At 42.2% G+C, this 16,167-nt stretch overlaps 1 protein-coding gene across 1 annotated transcript in view; it reads right to left on the bottom strand.

The window, feature by feature from the left end:
- LOC143773618 (uncharacterized) overlaps positions 1-16,167 on the bottom strand; it is a 152,790-nt gene that overhangs the window by 93,410 nt on the left and 43,213 nt on the right. The window contains exon 3 of the mRNA XM_077261015.1: positions 8,365-8,661. Coding sequence (XP_077117130.1) covers positions 8,365-8,661 — 297 coding nt within the window. The remainder of the gene's footprint in view (positions 1-8,364; positions 8,662-16,167) is intronic.

The raw sequence follows: 16,167 nt of genomic DNA, 5'->3' as shown, positions 1-16,167 counted from the left end.
TTTTTAATTATTGAATCTGTCCAATTACTTTTGGTCCCTTTAAAAACAGGGTGGCACATGTTAAGGAGCTGAAACTCCTAAAATCTTCATCCAATTTTAATGTGGATACCCTCAAATGAAAGCTGAAAGTCTGAACTTCAACTGCATCTGAATTGTTTTGTTTAAAATTCATTGTGGTAATGTCTATAATCAAAATTAGAAAAATGTTGTCTCTGTCCAAATATATATGGACCTAACTGTATATGAAGGAAGCAAACAGACAACTTATGGACACACTCTAATACAAAAAATTGGAGTCGGATCCTACACAGGACTATTACAAGGAACTAAACAAGTTGGCATCTTGTCTGCCTGACGAATCCACAAGAGCCGATGACCTATTACCAGAAAATCCAAGAATAGGGACATTCTACATGCTTCCCAAAATCCACAAATCTGGAAATCCAGGAAGACCAATTATTTCATGTGTGGGCACCCTTACTGAGCAGGTATCTGAATGGGTAGAGGGTATTCATAAACCACTGGTAAAGGATACACCCAGCTACATTCAGGACACAACTGAACGATTGAATAAATTAGCAGCAATAGGTCCTCTACCAGAAGGAACCATCCTGGCCACCATGGATGTGGAATCTTTGTACTCTAATATCCCACACCAGGATGGATTAAATGCATGCAAATGTTTCCTTGAAAACACAGGGACTGATGCTGATTCTGTGGTGAAACTTATAAAATTCATCCTCGCCCGCAATTACTTTGAATTTGGCACAGCAATGGGAAGTAAAATGACCCCACAGTAGGCAAATCTTTTCATGGCCAAGATTGAAAGCGACTTTTTGTCCTCATGTCCCATTAAGCCTCTGGCCTACTACGACTGCTACATTGATGATATTTTAACCATCTGGAAAGAGTCTGAGCGACAGCTAAAGACGTTCCATGAACAGTTTAATCAATTTCATCCCACCATCAACTTAACACTCAAGTACTCCAGCACTGAAATTAACTTTTTGGACACCATCATTAAGCTGCAGAACAATGAAATAGAGACATCCCTGTATTAGAAGCCAATCAACGGCCCAACATACCTTAAATGGGACAGTTTCCATCCAAAATACATAAAAAACTCTATTGTCTACAGCCAAGACATCAGATACAATTGTATATGTTTCCACCCTATGGATAGGGATAAACACCTTGGTCGCCTCAGAAAGACCTTTTTGAATCAAGGCTATCATCCAAGAACATTTCAAAACCAAATTACAAGAGCAGCAAAGATTGAGACAGAGAGACTCATTGCCAGAGAGAGTAAAAATAATCCCAAAATATTCTTTAACTATATAAATAGTAAGAAACTAAAAAATGACAGTGTTGGCCCCCTTAAAAATAGTCTGGGTGAAATGGTGGATGAGGATGAGGAAAAAGCCAATCTGCTAAATGACTTTTTTTCATCAGTATTTACAAAAGAAAATCCCATGGCAGCCAATATGACTAGTGATAAAAATTCCTCATTAAATGTCACCTGCTTAACCCAGCAGGAAGTACAGCGGCGTCTAAAAATCACTAAAATTGACAAATCTCCGGGCCCGGATGGGATACACCCCCGAGTACTGCAGGAACTAAGTACAGTCATTGATAGACCATTATTTTTAATCTTTAAAGAGTCCATAATAACAGGATCTGTACCACAGGACTGGCGTATAGCAAATGTGGTGCCAATATTCAAAAAAGGGGCAAAAACTGAACTCTGTAATTATAGGCCAGTAAGTTTAACCTCTACTGTGGGTAAAATCCTGGAGGGCATTCTAAGGGATGCTATACTGGAGTATCTGAAGAGGAATAACCTCATGACCCAGTATCAGCACGGGTTTACTAGGGACCGCTCATGTCAGACTAATTTGATCAGCTTCTATGAAGAGGTAAGTTCCAGACTGGACCAAGGGAACCCAGTGGACGTAGTGTATATGGACTTTTCCAAAGCTTTTGATACGGTGCCACACAAAAGGTTGATACATAAAATGAGAGTAATGGGGATAGGGGAAAATATGTGTAAGTGGGTTGAGAGCTGGCTCAGGGATAGGAAACAAAGGGTGGTTATTAATGGAGCACACTCGGACTGGGTCGCGGTTAGCAGTGGGGTACCACAGGGGTCAGTATTGGGCCCTCTTCTTTTTAACATATTTATTAATGACCTTGTAGAGGGCATTCAGAGTAGAATTTCAATATTTGCAGATGACACTAAACTCTGTAGGGTAATCAATACAGGGGAGGACAATTTTATATTACAGGATGATTTATGTAAACTAGAAGCTTGGGCTGATAAATGGCAAATGAGCTTTAATGGGGATAAATGTAAGGTCATGCACTTGGGTAGAAGTAATAAGATGTATAACTATGTGCTTAATTCTAAAACTCTGGGCAAAACCATCAATGAAAAAGACCTGGGTGTATGGGTGGATGACAGACTCATATTCAGTGGCCAGTGTCAGGCAGCTGCTACAAAGGCAAATAAAATAATGGGATGTATTAAAAGAGGCATAGATGCTCATGAGGAGAACATAATTTTACCTCTATACAAGTCACTAGTTCGACCACACTTAGAATACTGTGCACAGTTCTGGTCTCCGGTGTATAAGAAAGACATAGCTGAACTAGAGCGGGTGCAGAGAAGAGCGACCAAGGTTATTAGAGGACTGGGGGGTCTGCAATACCAAGATAGGTTATTACACTTGGGGCTATTTAGTTTGGAAAAACGAAGACTAAGGGGTGATCTTATTTTAATGTATAAATATATGAGGGGACAGTACAAAGACCTTTCTGATGATCTTTTTAATCATAGACCTGAGACAGGGACAAGGGGGCATCCTCTACGTCTGGAGGAAAGAAGGTTTAAGCATAATAACAGACGCGGATTCTTTACTGTAAGAGCAGTGAGACTATGGAACTCTCTGCCGTATGATGTTGTAATGAGTGATTCATTAATTAAATTTAAGAGGGGACTGGATACCTTTCTGGAAAAGTATAATATTACAGGGTATATACACTAGATTCCTTGATAAGGTGTTGAACCAGGGAACTAGTCTGATTGCCGTATGTGGAGTCGGGAAGGAATTTTTTTCCCCATGGTGGAGTTACTCTTGCCACATGGTTTTTTTTTGCCTTCCTCTGGATCAACATGTTAGGGCATGTTAGGTTAGGCTATGGGTTGAACTAGATGGACTTAAAGTCTTCCTTCAACCTCAATAACTATGTAACTATGTAACTATGTAACTAGAATATCAAGGAATCACCTGCTACATTACAAAGCTAAAGAAGAAAATAACCGGGTGTCTCTAGTAGTCACCTATAATCCAAATCTGGAGGTGCTAAGGGGAGCTGCATGGAAATTACAACCATTACTAGAAAAAGATGCCCGCTTACAATCCATTTTTCCAGATCCCCCACTACTGTGTTTTAGGCAGCCCCCAAATCTAAGAAGTATCATTGTCAGAACCTCCCTGTCCTCTCAAACAGCTGCAGGAACCTTTCCTTGCAACCAGAAAAAAATGGAAAACCTGTCCATTTATAATGACCACTGACAAGATAAAGATCCCTAATTCACATCAGGACTACAAGATCCCAGGGACTTTCAGCTGCATCACATCTAATGTGGTGTACCTAATTATTTGTACTAAATGTCCAACTGGGGGTCTGTATATAGGGGAGCCAGGGCAAAACCTGAGAACAAGGATGAACTCTCATCGCCACCCAATAAGAGAAAAAAGAATAGATCTACCTGTGGCAAAACATTTTTGTATCCCAGATCACAGCATCATGGACATGAGATTACTTGTATTAAAGGGTAATTTCAAATCTCAGAGAGACAGAAGAGTATGGGAATATAAACTGATGATGACCTTTGACACACTCAGTGCAGGAATGAATGTGTCGCATGGATTTACGTCTTTTTACATCAATTAAGAAATTTGCCCTTCAGACCTTGTGGGGGCATCAAAACACAGAACCAGACCCCAATCAGAGGACAATAAAACATTCACACTCCTTATCTATGAACTGTTCCAATATTTATGGACATAACTGTTTATCACTCTCACATATTGATAGTTCTGCTTCACATCACCTGTCTTATCTATGGCATTATTTCTGGGCTGTATTGTGCATAAATATGTGATTCTTCAGAATTTGTATTAGTCTATGCCTGATGAAGGGACCTGAGCAGTCTCGAAAGCTTGCAATTTGTTACTTTCTTTTAACCCCTTTCTGCCATTAGATGTACTATTCCGTCCATGTGACCCCCAGGCCCTACTTCCCATGGACAGAATAGTATGTCATAGGCAATCGGCCTCGCTCACGGGGGGACCGTGGCCGATCGCCGCCGGGTGTCAGCTGAATATTACAGCTGACATCCGGCACTATGTGCCAGGAGTGGTCACGGACTGCTCCCAGCACATTAACCCCCTGAACACTGCAATCAAACATGATCGCAGTATTCCGGCGGCATGGGGAAGCATCTCGCAGGGAGGGGGATGCGTGCTTCCCTGAGACCCTCGGAACAACGCGATGTGATCGTGTTGTTCAGAGGGTCTCCTACCTCCTCCTCCTTGCAGGCCCCGGATCCAAAATGGCCGTGGGGCTCCATCCGGGTCCTGCAGGGAGGTGGCTTGCAAACGCCTGCTCAGAGCAGGCATCGGCAAGCCTAGAGCACTGCCTGTCAGATCGCTGACCTGACACAGTGCTTTGCAAAGTGTCAGATCAGCGATCTGACAATATAGCATGATGTCCCACCCTGGGACAAAGTAAAAAAGTAAAAAAAAAAAATATTTACATGTGTAAAAAAAAATAATTCCTAAATAATGAAAAAAAAAATATATATATTGTTCCAATAAATACATTTCTTTGTCTAAATTAAAAAAAACAATAAAAGTACACATATTTAGTATTGCCGCATCCGTAACGACCTGACCTATAAAACTGTCCCACTAGTTAACCCCTTCAGTGATCACCGTAAAAAAAGAGGCAAAAAACAACGCTTTATTATTAGTGATGAGCGAATTTACTCGTTACTCGAGATTTCTCAAGCATGCTCGGGGGTACTCCGAGTATTTTTTAGTGCTCGGAGATTTAGTTTTTCTTGCCGCAGCTGAATGAATTACATCTGTTAGCCAGCATAAGCACATGTGGGGGTGGCCTACCAACCAGACAACCAGGGAATAAAAAGCGATCAAAAAATGGTACCAATAAAAACGTCAACTCGTCCCGCAAAAAACAAGACCTCACATGACTGTTTGGACCAAAATATGGAAAAATTATAGCTCACAAAATTTGGAGACGCAAAAACTATTTTTTGCAATAAAAAGCGTCTTTTAGTGTGTGACAGCTGCCAATCAAAAAACCCGCTATAAAAGTAAATCAAACCCCCCTTCATCACCCTCTTAGTTAGGGAAATATAATAACATTTTTAAAATTTATTTATTTCCATTTTCCCATTAGGGTTAGGGTTGGGGCTAATGTTAGGGTTAGGGTTGGGGCTAAAATTAGGTTTAGGGCTACAGTCAGGGTTGGGGCTACAGTTAGGGTTGGGGCTACAGTTAGGGTTAGGGTTGTAGCTAAAGTTAGGGTTGGGGCTAAAGTTAGGGTTGGAGCTAAAGTTAGGGTTAGGGTTGGGGCTAAAGTTAGGGTTAGGTTTGGGGCCAAAGTAAGGGTTAGGGTTGAGGCTAAAGTTAGGGTTAGGGCTACAGTTAGGGTTGGGGCTAAAGTTAGGGTTAGGGCTAAAGTTAGGGTTAGGGTTGGGGCTAAAGTTAGGGTTGGGGCTAAAGTTAAGGTTAGGGTTTGGACTACATTTACGGTTTGGATTAGGGTTAGGGGTATGTCAGGGTTAGGGGTGTGGTTAGGGTTGGGATTAGGGGCATGTTCGGGTTAGGGGTGTGGTTAGGGTTATGGTTAGGGCTGGGATTAGTGTTAGGGGTGTGTTTGGGTTATGGTTTCAGTTAGAATTGGGGGTTTCCACTGTTTAGGCTCATCAGGGGCTCTCCAAACGTCACATGGTGTCCGATCTCAATTCCAGCCAATTCTGCTTTGAAGAAGTAAAACAGTGCTCCTTCCCTTCCGAGCTCTCCCGTGCGCCAAAACAGGGGTTTACCCCAACATATGGGGTATCAGCGTACTCAGGACAAATTGGACAACAACTTTTGGTGTCCAATTTCTCTGTTTACCCCTGAGAAAATAAAAATTTGGGGGGCTAAAACATAATTTTTGTGGGGAAAAATGATTTTTTTATTTTCACGGCTCTGCGTTATAAACTGCAGTGAAACACTTGGGGGTTCAAAGTTCTCACAACACATCTAGATAAGTTCCTTGGGGGGTCTAGTTTCCAATATGGGATCACTTGGGGGTTTATACTGTTTAGGTACATCAGGGGCACTACAAATGCAACGTGATGCCTGCAGACCAATCCATCTAAGTCTGCATTCCATACGGCGCTCCTTCCCTTCCGAGCTCTGCCATGTGCCCAAATGATGGTTGCCCCCCACATATGGGGTATCAGCGTACTCAGGACAAATTGGACAACAACTTTTGGGGTCCAATTTCTCCTGTTACCCTTGGGAAAATGCAAAACTGGGGGCTAAAAAATAATGTTTGTGGAAAAATTTTTTTTTTATTTTCACGGCTCTGAGTTATAAACTGCAGTGAAACACTTGGGGGTTCAAAGTTCTCACAGCACATTTAGATAAGTTCCTTGGGGGGGTCTAGTTTCCAATATGGGGTCACTTTTGGGGGGTTTCTACTGTTTAGGTACATCAGAGGCTCTGCAAATGCAATGTGACGCCTGCAGACCATTCCATCTAAGTCTGCATTCCAAACAGAGCTTCTTCCTTTCCGAGCTCTGCCATGCGCCCAAACAGTAGTTTTCTCCCACATATGGGGTATCAGCGTACTCAGGACAAATTGGACAACAACTTTTGTGGTCCAATTTCTCCTGTTACTCTTGGGAAATTTCAAAACTGGGGGCTAAAAAATAATTTTTGTGAAAAAAAAATAATTTTTATTTTCATAGCTCTACATTATAAACTGCAGTGAAACACTTGGGGGTTCAAAGTTCTCATAACACATCTAGATAAGTTCCTTGGGGGGGGGTCTAGTTTCCAATATGGGTTCACTTGTGGGGGGTTTCTACTGTTCAGGTACATCAGGGGCTCTGCAAACGCAATGTGATGCCTGCAGACCATTCCATCTAAGTCTGCATTCCAAACGGCACTCCTTCCCTTCCGAGCTCTGCCATGCGCCCAAACAGTAGTTTTCTCCCACATATGGGGGGGGTATCAGCGTACTCAGCACAAATTGCACAACAACTTTTGGCCTTCCAATTTCTCCTGGTACCCTTGGTAAAATAAAACAAATTGGAGCTAAAGTTAATTTGTTGTGAAAAAAAGTTAAATGTTCATTTTTTTTTTTTTAAACATTACAAAAATTCCTGTGAAATACCTGAAGCGTTAATAAACTTCTTGAATGTGTTGCACCTTGAGGGGTGCAGTTTTTAGAATGGTGTCACACTTGGGTATTTTCTGTAAAAATGAGAAATTGCTGGTCAACTTTTAACCCTTATAACTCCCTAACAAAAAAAAATGTTGGTTCCAAAATTGTGCTGATGTAAAGTAGACATGTGGGAAATGTTACTTATTAAGTATTTTGTGTGACATAACTCTGTGATTGGAAAATTGCGAAATTTTCAAAATTTTTGCCAAATTTCCGTTTTTTTTCACAAATAAATGCAGGTAAAATCAAAGAAATTTTACCACTAACAATTAAGTACAATATGTCACGAGAAAACAGTGTCAGATTCACTGGGATACGTTGAAGTATTCCAGAGTTATAACCTCATAAAGGGACAGTGGTCAGAATTGTAAAAATTGGCCCGGTCATTAACGTGCAAACCACCCTTGGTGGTAAAGGAGTTAAGTTAGCAATTAAACGGTATCAACCACTGAGGACTCTCAATTCTATATATTTTTCTATCTACTGGCTAACACAGTACCAAGATACTGTATATAGCTTTCCAATATGAAACAAAACATAAAAAAAAAAAGTCAAACAACAACAAAAAATAACGGAATCATCATAATCGTACTGACCTGCAGAATAAAACTAATACATGATTGCTTTTGGAAGGTAAGAATGAAAAAACAAATTAACGGGGACAAAATTTGACCTATTTATAAAAGATTAATCCTGAAATGTTTAACAATTCAATATGCAAAAGCTGAATTGAATGAATTTAGAAGGGGTTAAACGGTTATTACTATTTATTTCAGACTTTTCATTTACATCCATGTATAAAATATAAAGCAATAAACATTTGATATAATTTACCTGGTCTTTCTTCTAGGAGTACAGTTGAAATATTAAACCTGCCAGTTTGATGTTCTACTGCACAGGTACCTATTATATTACTGGTGCAGTAATAGACATTCACCAGATACATATAGCTGGCATCATATGTTCCATCAGCATTTCTTGTAAGTACAGAGTTCTCCAGATCCTGGACACTTCCACAAGTCGCGTTAAAGGAGACGTTCACTTGCTCCGGATAGAATTCTTGCAGTGAACACTGTGCAGTGACATTATACTGGTCACCAGTGATGTTTTTCAGAATCACCTGTGGAGGAGCTGCGGAAATAGTGAATGATTGTGCTAAGTAGACACAGAGGTAATTACAATGCGCAGCTGGTTTTTAGTCTTTTGTTCTTCTTTGGAAAGTGAATGTTTGCAGGTCTACATGTAGGCCTGCCTCACAAGTCAGTGTGTCCAGTAGGTGTGGTGACAGTTTTCACATGTACCGGAGACAATTACAATCACGTAGACACATTAAAATATTTGTTGCTGTACACATGTCATTTTGTTTCCACTGACCTTGTATACGTGTGACATACACATAGACATGTCCGTTTTTAACCGGCAGCACGGGCTGCAAAACGTCTCGTACAAGTGCACACAGATGACACACTGGGATGTCATCCGTATGACATGTCGCGGCACCTGAAAAGCAGCAGTACAGTAAGTGCTGTTCCCAGGCACTGGGTGCTGAAGACGCCTTTCATCATTCTTCCCTGCTCTGCCGGTGATCAGCATGAGCAGAGGAGAATGATGAACATTATATTCAAGTGATAACAATGAGAGCAGGCGGCGGCTGATGGGACTATTACTCCCATCAGTCTACACCTACTGCCGCTAATAACGGTGAGAGAAGCATTGGCTGATTAGAGTATTCATCACCAGCCGCCTGCACTCTAAGTAAATAAATAAAAAAAATTGGCGTGTGTTCTCTTGTACTTTCTGTGCCACAAACTCACAGCTGGGGGCTGCAACCCTCAGCTGTCAGCTTCAACAAGACTGGTTATCAAGAATAGAGCGGTCCATACACTGTTTTTTTTTAGTTATAAAAATAATTTAAAAAAACAACCAGCCTTGCTAAAGCTGACAGCTGGGTGCTTGTATTCTCAGGCTGGTGAATTTCTCACCGTGATCTGTGGTGAAGTCGCTGAATTTGAACTGCGGTGACCTCATCACTGACTTTTTCCCACAGTGCTGAGGTCACTGCAGTTCAGCCCGGCTGGAAATGCAGCCTCACTGACCGGCGGTAACCTCAATGATGTCACCAATGGTCAATGATGCTGCGTTCGCAGCAGCTTATTCACCAGTGGTTTTCAGCCTGGACGGTCACATCTTCGCACCATCCAGGTTGAAAACTATTTATCCCCCAGACAGGGATTACCGTACATTGTGGGACAGAACAATGGAGAGGTGAGGGATATTATTTTTTTTTATTTTCATTTTATTACAGGAGATGAGGGATTCTGTAGAATTAGGCATTAAGTGATTACAACTGTGCTTGTTATTTTTAAATAAAAATGGAAAAGTGTGTTTTTGTTTTATTTCAACTAACAGACTTTATACTTGCTATGTGCTATGTCTTTATTTACCATACTAGATGGTGGCCCTATTCTAACGCATCGGGTATTCTAGAATATGTATGTATGTATGTATATAGCAGCCACATAGTATATAGCACAGACCACGTAGTATATAGGAGCCATGTAGTATATAGCAGACAAATACTACGTGGCCTGTGCTATATACTATGTGGCTGCTATATACATACATACATATTGTAGAATAGCCGATGCGTTAATACAGGACACACTGTATATAACAGTGGCCACGCAGTACATAACACAGCCCAAACAGTATATAACACAGCCCACGCAATATATAGCAGCCATGCAGTATATAACACAGGCACACAGGCGACATAGTATATAACACAGGCCACGCAGTATATAACACAGGGCACATAGTATATAGCACAGCCCATGCAGTATATAACACATCCCACGCAGTATATAACACTGCCCATGTAGTATATAACACAGCCCACGTAGTATATAACACAGCCCACATAGTATTGAGCAGTGTGGGCACCATATCCCTGTTAAAAAAAAATAATTAAAATAAAAAATAGTTATCTACTCACCCGTCGGGATCCAGCGAAGCTCTGGCGATGCGCTCTTGCCTGCCGCCATCTTCCGTTCCCAGGACGCATTGCGAAATTACCCAGGTGACTTAGCGGTCTCGCAAGACCGCTAAGTCTTCTGGGTAATTTCGCAATGCATCTCTGGGATCGGAAGATGACGGCAGGCGCGAGCGCATCGTCGGATGACGGAAGTTGAGAATAGCAGGTTTTTTGTTTTTTTTATTATTTTTAACATTAGATCTTTTTACTATTGATGCTGCATAGGTAAAAAGTTGGGGACACACAGGGTTAATAGCAGCGGTAACGGAGTGCATTACCCGCGGCATAACGCGGTCCGTTACCGCTGGCATTAACCCTGTGTGAGCAGTGACCGGAGGGAAGTATAGAGCGGGCGCCGGGCACTGACTGCAGGGGAGTAGGGAGGGACTAATCGGACTGTGCCTGTCGCTGATTGGTCGCGACAGCCATGACAGGCAGCTGGAGAGACCAATCAGTGACACAGAATTTCCAAAGACGGAAGTACCCCTTAGACAATTATATATATAGATATCTATATCTTTAGGATCAAGCCGTGGGCTTGATGTCACCAGACATTTTCAAAGGTGACATCAACCCCACAAATATGAACTGCACTTGCCACCACTACAGGGCAAGTGGGAAGAACTGGGTAAAGCGCCAGAATTGGGAAATCTAATAGATGTGCTCTTCTGGGTGGCTGCGGTCTGCTATTTTTAGACTAGCGGGGTCAATATCCATGGCCCCTTACCAGTCTGAAAATACCAACCCTCAGCTGTCAGCTTTAGCAAGGCTGGTTGTCAAAAATAGGGGGTACCCCACATCATTTTTTTTTAAATTAATTATTTAAATAATGTAAAAAAAATAGCTTAGGGACCCCTCTATTCTTGATAACCAGCCTTGCTGAAGCTGACAGCTGAGCGTTGCAGGCCCTAGCTGTGAATTTTGCCTGGCTTGTTATAGAAAATAGAGGGGAACCCATACCAGTTTTGTAATTTATTTATTTATAGCGCAGGCGGTGAGTGATGAATGCTCCCATCATCCGCCACCTGCTCTGTGTTATTAGCAGCAGCAGGTGAAGGCTGATAGGAGTAATAATCCCATCAGCCGCTGCCTACTGTCACTGTTATTAGTTGAATATAACTCTCTTTATTCTCCCCTGCTCGCGCTGATCGCCAGCAGTGTAGGGGAGAATGATGAGAGCTGCCTTCAGCACCCGATGCCAGGTAACAGTGCTAACTGTACCGCTGCTTCTCTGGTGTCGTGCACGTGGTTCTGATGCGTCACACAGACAGCACACGGTTGCCACATGTGTGTCACAAGTATTACACAAAAAGACACTGACATCTCCGGTACCAGTTTTTCTGGTACCGGAATTATCAGGATGTGTGAAACCGGCCTTACGTATGGTATAAACGCAATAACATGATCTTTTGTTACTTCAGCATAGCATTACATTTACCATATATATTTGTGTATAAGCCGAGTTGTTCAGCACATTTTTATGTGGCGAAAACGCCCCCCCTCGGCTAATACACAACTCATTTTCCCAGAAGACAGAGGGGGAGTGGCAGCGGCAGAGCAGCGGGTCACAGGAGGAGGGAACCGGCTGCTGCGGATAAAACCTGTGCCCGCTGCTAAAGAGAAATTAATAGTCACTGTGCTGGAAGTGAATATTCATTTCTCTTATAGCAAGCACGGTTACAACCACAGTGCATGCTACTTTAGAGTTATGAATATTCACCTCTCTCCACTCCCATAGGCATGGTGAGAGGTGAATATTCATTCCCTTAATGAGCGGGGACACGTGATCTCTCAGCCTCAGGGGCAGCACCAGGACAAGATGCTGCAAGGGCACGCAGGGAAGGTAAGTAGAATGTTTCTTTTTTTATGCTTTTCTCATGGGTGACAAGCATGCAAGGACAGGGATGAGGAACCATGCATACCGGGACAGGGATGAGGAGCCATGCATACAAACATGGGGATAAGGAGCCATGCAGATAAGGGTGGGGATAAAGAGCCATGCAGACGAAGATGGGAATAAGGAGCCATGCAGACGAGGATGGGGATAAGGAGCCATGCAGACGAGGATGGGGATAAGGAGCCATGCAGATAAGGATGTGGATAAGGAGCCATACAGACAAGGATGGGGATGACGAACCATGCATACCAGGATAGGGATGAGGTGACAATGCATACTTATACTAGAGTCAATAAGTTTTACCAGCTTTTCGTAGCAAAATTAGGTACCTCGGGTTACACTCGGGTCGGCTTATACATGAGTATATATGTGAGTACCAAACCACCATGGATAGGAGACAACCAGAGAATAAATGAACTTGGGAATAAATAAAAAAATAGGCCTTTATTTATAGAATTGGCAACAATTACATACAGCAAAATTTATATATGGTTTTTAAAATAAGTAAAAAGTACATATGACTTGTTCGCAAGGTCAGGAATTAAAATATACTCAATTTCAACACCCCCAGTACAATATCTCCTTTCACACTATGCATATCATAAGATGCAAAGGTTACAATTTTAAGTGTTACAATCAAAAAAGAAGAACCGTGAATAAAAATTATATAAAATAGATTATGTGCAAAAATACAATTAAATTTTATAGCGCTGTGCAAATAGTGCAAAAAAGTGCATGATAGCAGAGGATTAAACAACCCAATGATGTGAAATGTCCACATGTGCCGGCCTATATTCAGGCTAAACAATAAGTAACCATATGCTCATAGGAGATAGCACAGCAATATATATGAACAATTTTTTCTTATATATATATAACTGGGGGGTAATAGAGACCTGGACCAGCGTGCGCCCGACGCGCGTTTCGGATGTATCTCCTTCGTCTCCCTGACGAAGGAGATACATCCGAAACGCGCGTCGGGCGCACGCTGGTCCAGGTCTCTATTACCCCCCAGGTATACACTGTGTTCCAAATTATTATGCACATAGAGTTTAGGAGTGATAAGGTTAGATTTTTTTTGTTTGTCATCTAAACTCATTGATGGTGATGTGTGTCAGGGCTCTTTATATCACTGAAAGCAATTGCAGATACCTGTGCAAATTAGTTTGGCAGGTGTGTCCAAATAAAGGCAAGACTACTTAAGAAGGCTGTTCCATATTATTAAGCAGCCTACATTTTTTGCCAAAATGGGCAAGAAAAATGATGTGTCAGCTGCTGAGAAGCAACAAATTGTGGAGTATATATTAACACAATCGTCAGTAAATTTATAAACATAAGGCGACTCAAAATCATATTACTAATTTTGGAGGACAAAGAGTCAAAAAAGTGGCCCAAAAGGTAACATTTAGGGTATGGCTCCACGGTCCGGAGGGGCGGCGGTATCGCCGCAGCGGCGAAGCCGCTCGGCGCTAAGCCCCGCCCCCTTTCTGGGACGCGATCATGCCGGATGTGTTAACTCTTCACATCCGGGATGATCGCTCTGTCCCATAGGGCCCTGTGATATGCCTTGCGGGGACGCTGCGTCCCCGCAAGGTGTACGGGCATGCTGCGATCTGAAAAGATGGGCAGCATGTCCGTAGTCGCAGGGCCGCCGCGTGCGGGTTTCCACGCATAGTGGAGACGGGATTTCATAAACTCCCCTCCACTATGCTGGAACATCTGGACGCTGCTTTTTTGACGCTGCAGCTCTGCGCAGCGTCAAAAAAGCAGCGTTTCCTGACCGTGGAAACATACCCTAACACATGTTTATTAATAATTCAACTTGCATAAAAGCACGTACATAGCACATGTAAAAAAGACTTCATTTTATGAAAAAGTGAATTGTGACTCTGTCCATTGGTGCAACCAATACACCAGGTTCACAGATCAGGGCACGATTGTAATAATAGTATAAGTTATATGTTGCAACAGCAAGTAACAGTGAACTCCATATATGTGTGGAAAGTTAGATCTGATGCATGGTAGCTAGAGTAAATATTAGCAGCTAGTAATAGTGCAGACCATATTACCATACATACATATATGCTTTACAACATATAGGGCATAAGAGTATAAAAACTAGTTACCCATCAGAGTTCAGGTGCGCCCGTCTGGATCCTGGATGTGTACCCCAACGCGCGTTTCGCGTCTGTGTATAACCGCTTCCTCAGGGGGCGTGGCTAATACGGGATCCCAATCTAGTATATATCATGACCAAATCCGGTCATGTGACCAACAGGTGCGTTAACGTGGAACGCAGAAAATACGTCATCGCTGTGTTCCAAGCCTCAGATTCAGTAGCAGGACCTGGTCATGTGAGCGGGTCGGCGCCACGCCCACACCACACAACACAGGATCGCCGCCGAAAAAGGAGCCCGGAACAGCAGAAGATGCATTCCCACGTATAAAGTGACTTGGTGCTAGTGAGGTAATTGTTTCAGTGCAGTAATTGAAACATACTAAGAGCCTAAAAATATTTAGGCATTAAGGCAATAGTGCGCATGCGTGAGTAATAATTTACATAAAAACATGCATAATAGTCTAGTATGTTCCCTAGCTCAACCCGTGTCCACAATGTCGAGACACGGAACATCCCTAGGAACAAACCGTGCATGTTAAAGTGCTGTGAGTGCGCTAGACCGTGATAAATAAAGTCTTGCTTACTTCACTACGTATAATATTAAACTAATTACATAACTATAACTCACACAATAGAAAAAGAAAAGGAAAAACCAAAACCCTAAAAATACACTGCGGTCATAACTACTATGAATCTACCCAAAAACCAAATATAGAGGATATATATCTAGACATGAGGGTATTATGCATATCACATCACATGAATACAACACTTTTAAATAGATAAACAAATATTGGAGAGGAAATTATATTATCAATATATGTTATATATGAACAACACAGTCCATTTTCATTTATCAGTCTTCTCCTCTTCCAAGTAGTAAGTGATGTTCTCATCCATATATTTTCTCTCCCCATGTATCCTCCCGGCATGGATAGTCATGTGAAAAACTGACCGAAGGTATGAACACACTAAAATAACAAGATCAGAAACACCGAATTAAAAACTGACGGTAAGTAACAGAGACAAAAGGATGGAAAAATGACCCCGGACACTGAGCTTAAAGAAAGGAAAAAAATCCATGTGCCTCATTCAGGCCCCTAGGTATCATGGTTCCGAGAATGTTAATCCAGCGGCACTCACGTTGTGCTAGAATGGGCTTGACGGTGACCTCTGATGCCACAGGAAACATGATCAATCCCACGTGCCATGAAGGATTTGGGGTTGCAATCATGAAACTGTCTATAGTGCCGTGGTATGGTCTTCAATTTCAAGGATTCCTTCTCACCTCTAGCCGCCATTATGTCGCGCACATGTTCGCGTGTTCGCGTACCCAGACGGCGAGAGGTGAGCCCAACATATATTTTGGGACAACTGCACACAGCATAATATATAACCTGCGTAGTATTGCAGGTTATATGATAATTGATTTTGAAAGTCCTTGCTCTATCGACAGATTCAAAGGTGGTAATGCGACTGATGTTAGAACATGAGACGCAACTGCCACACGGAAAGCAACCCCTTGGTGGTCCACCTGATCCAAAATTATACCCCATGGCCTTGGGAACATAGTGGCTGGACACCAGG

Source organism: Ranitomeya variabilis, chromosome 5 (genome assembly GCF_051348905.1).
Source record: "Ranitomeya variabilis isolate aRanVar5 chromosome 5, aRanVar5.hap1, whole genome shotgun sequence".
Classification (NCBI taxonomy): domain Eukaryota; kingdom Metazoa; phylum Chordata; class Amphibia; order Anura; family Dendrobatidae; genus Ranitomeya; species Ranitomeya variabilis.
This window is presented reverse-complemented; position numbering and strand designations above follow the sequence as displayed.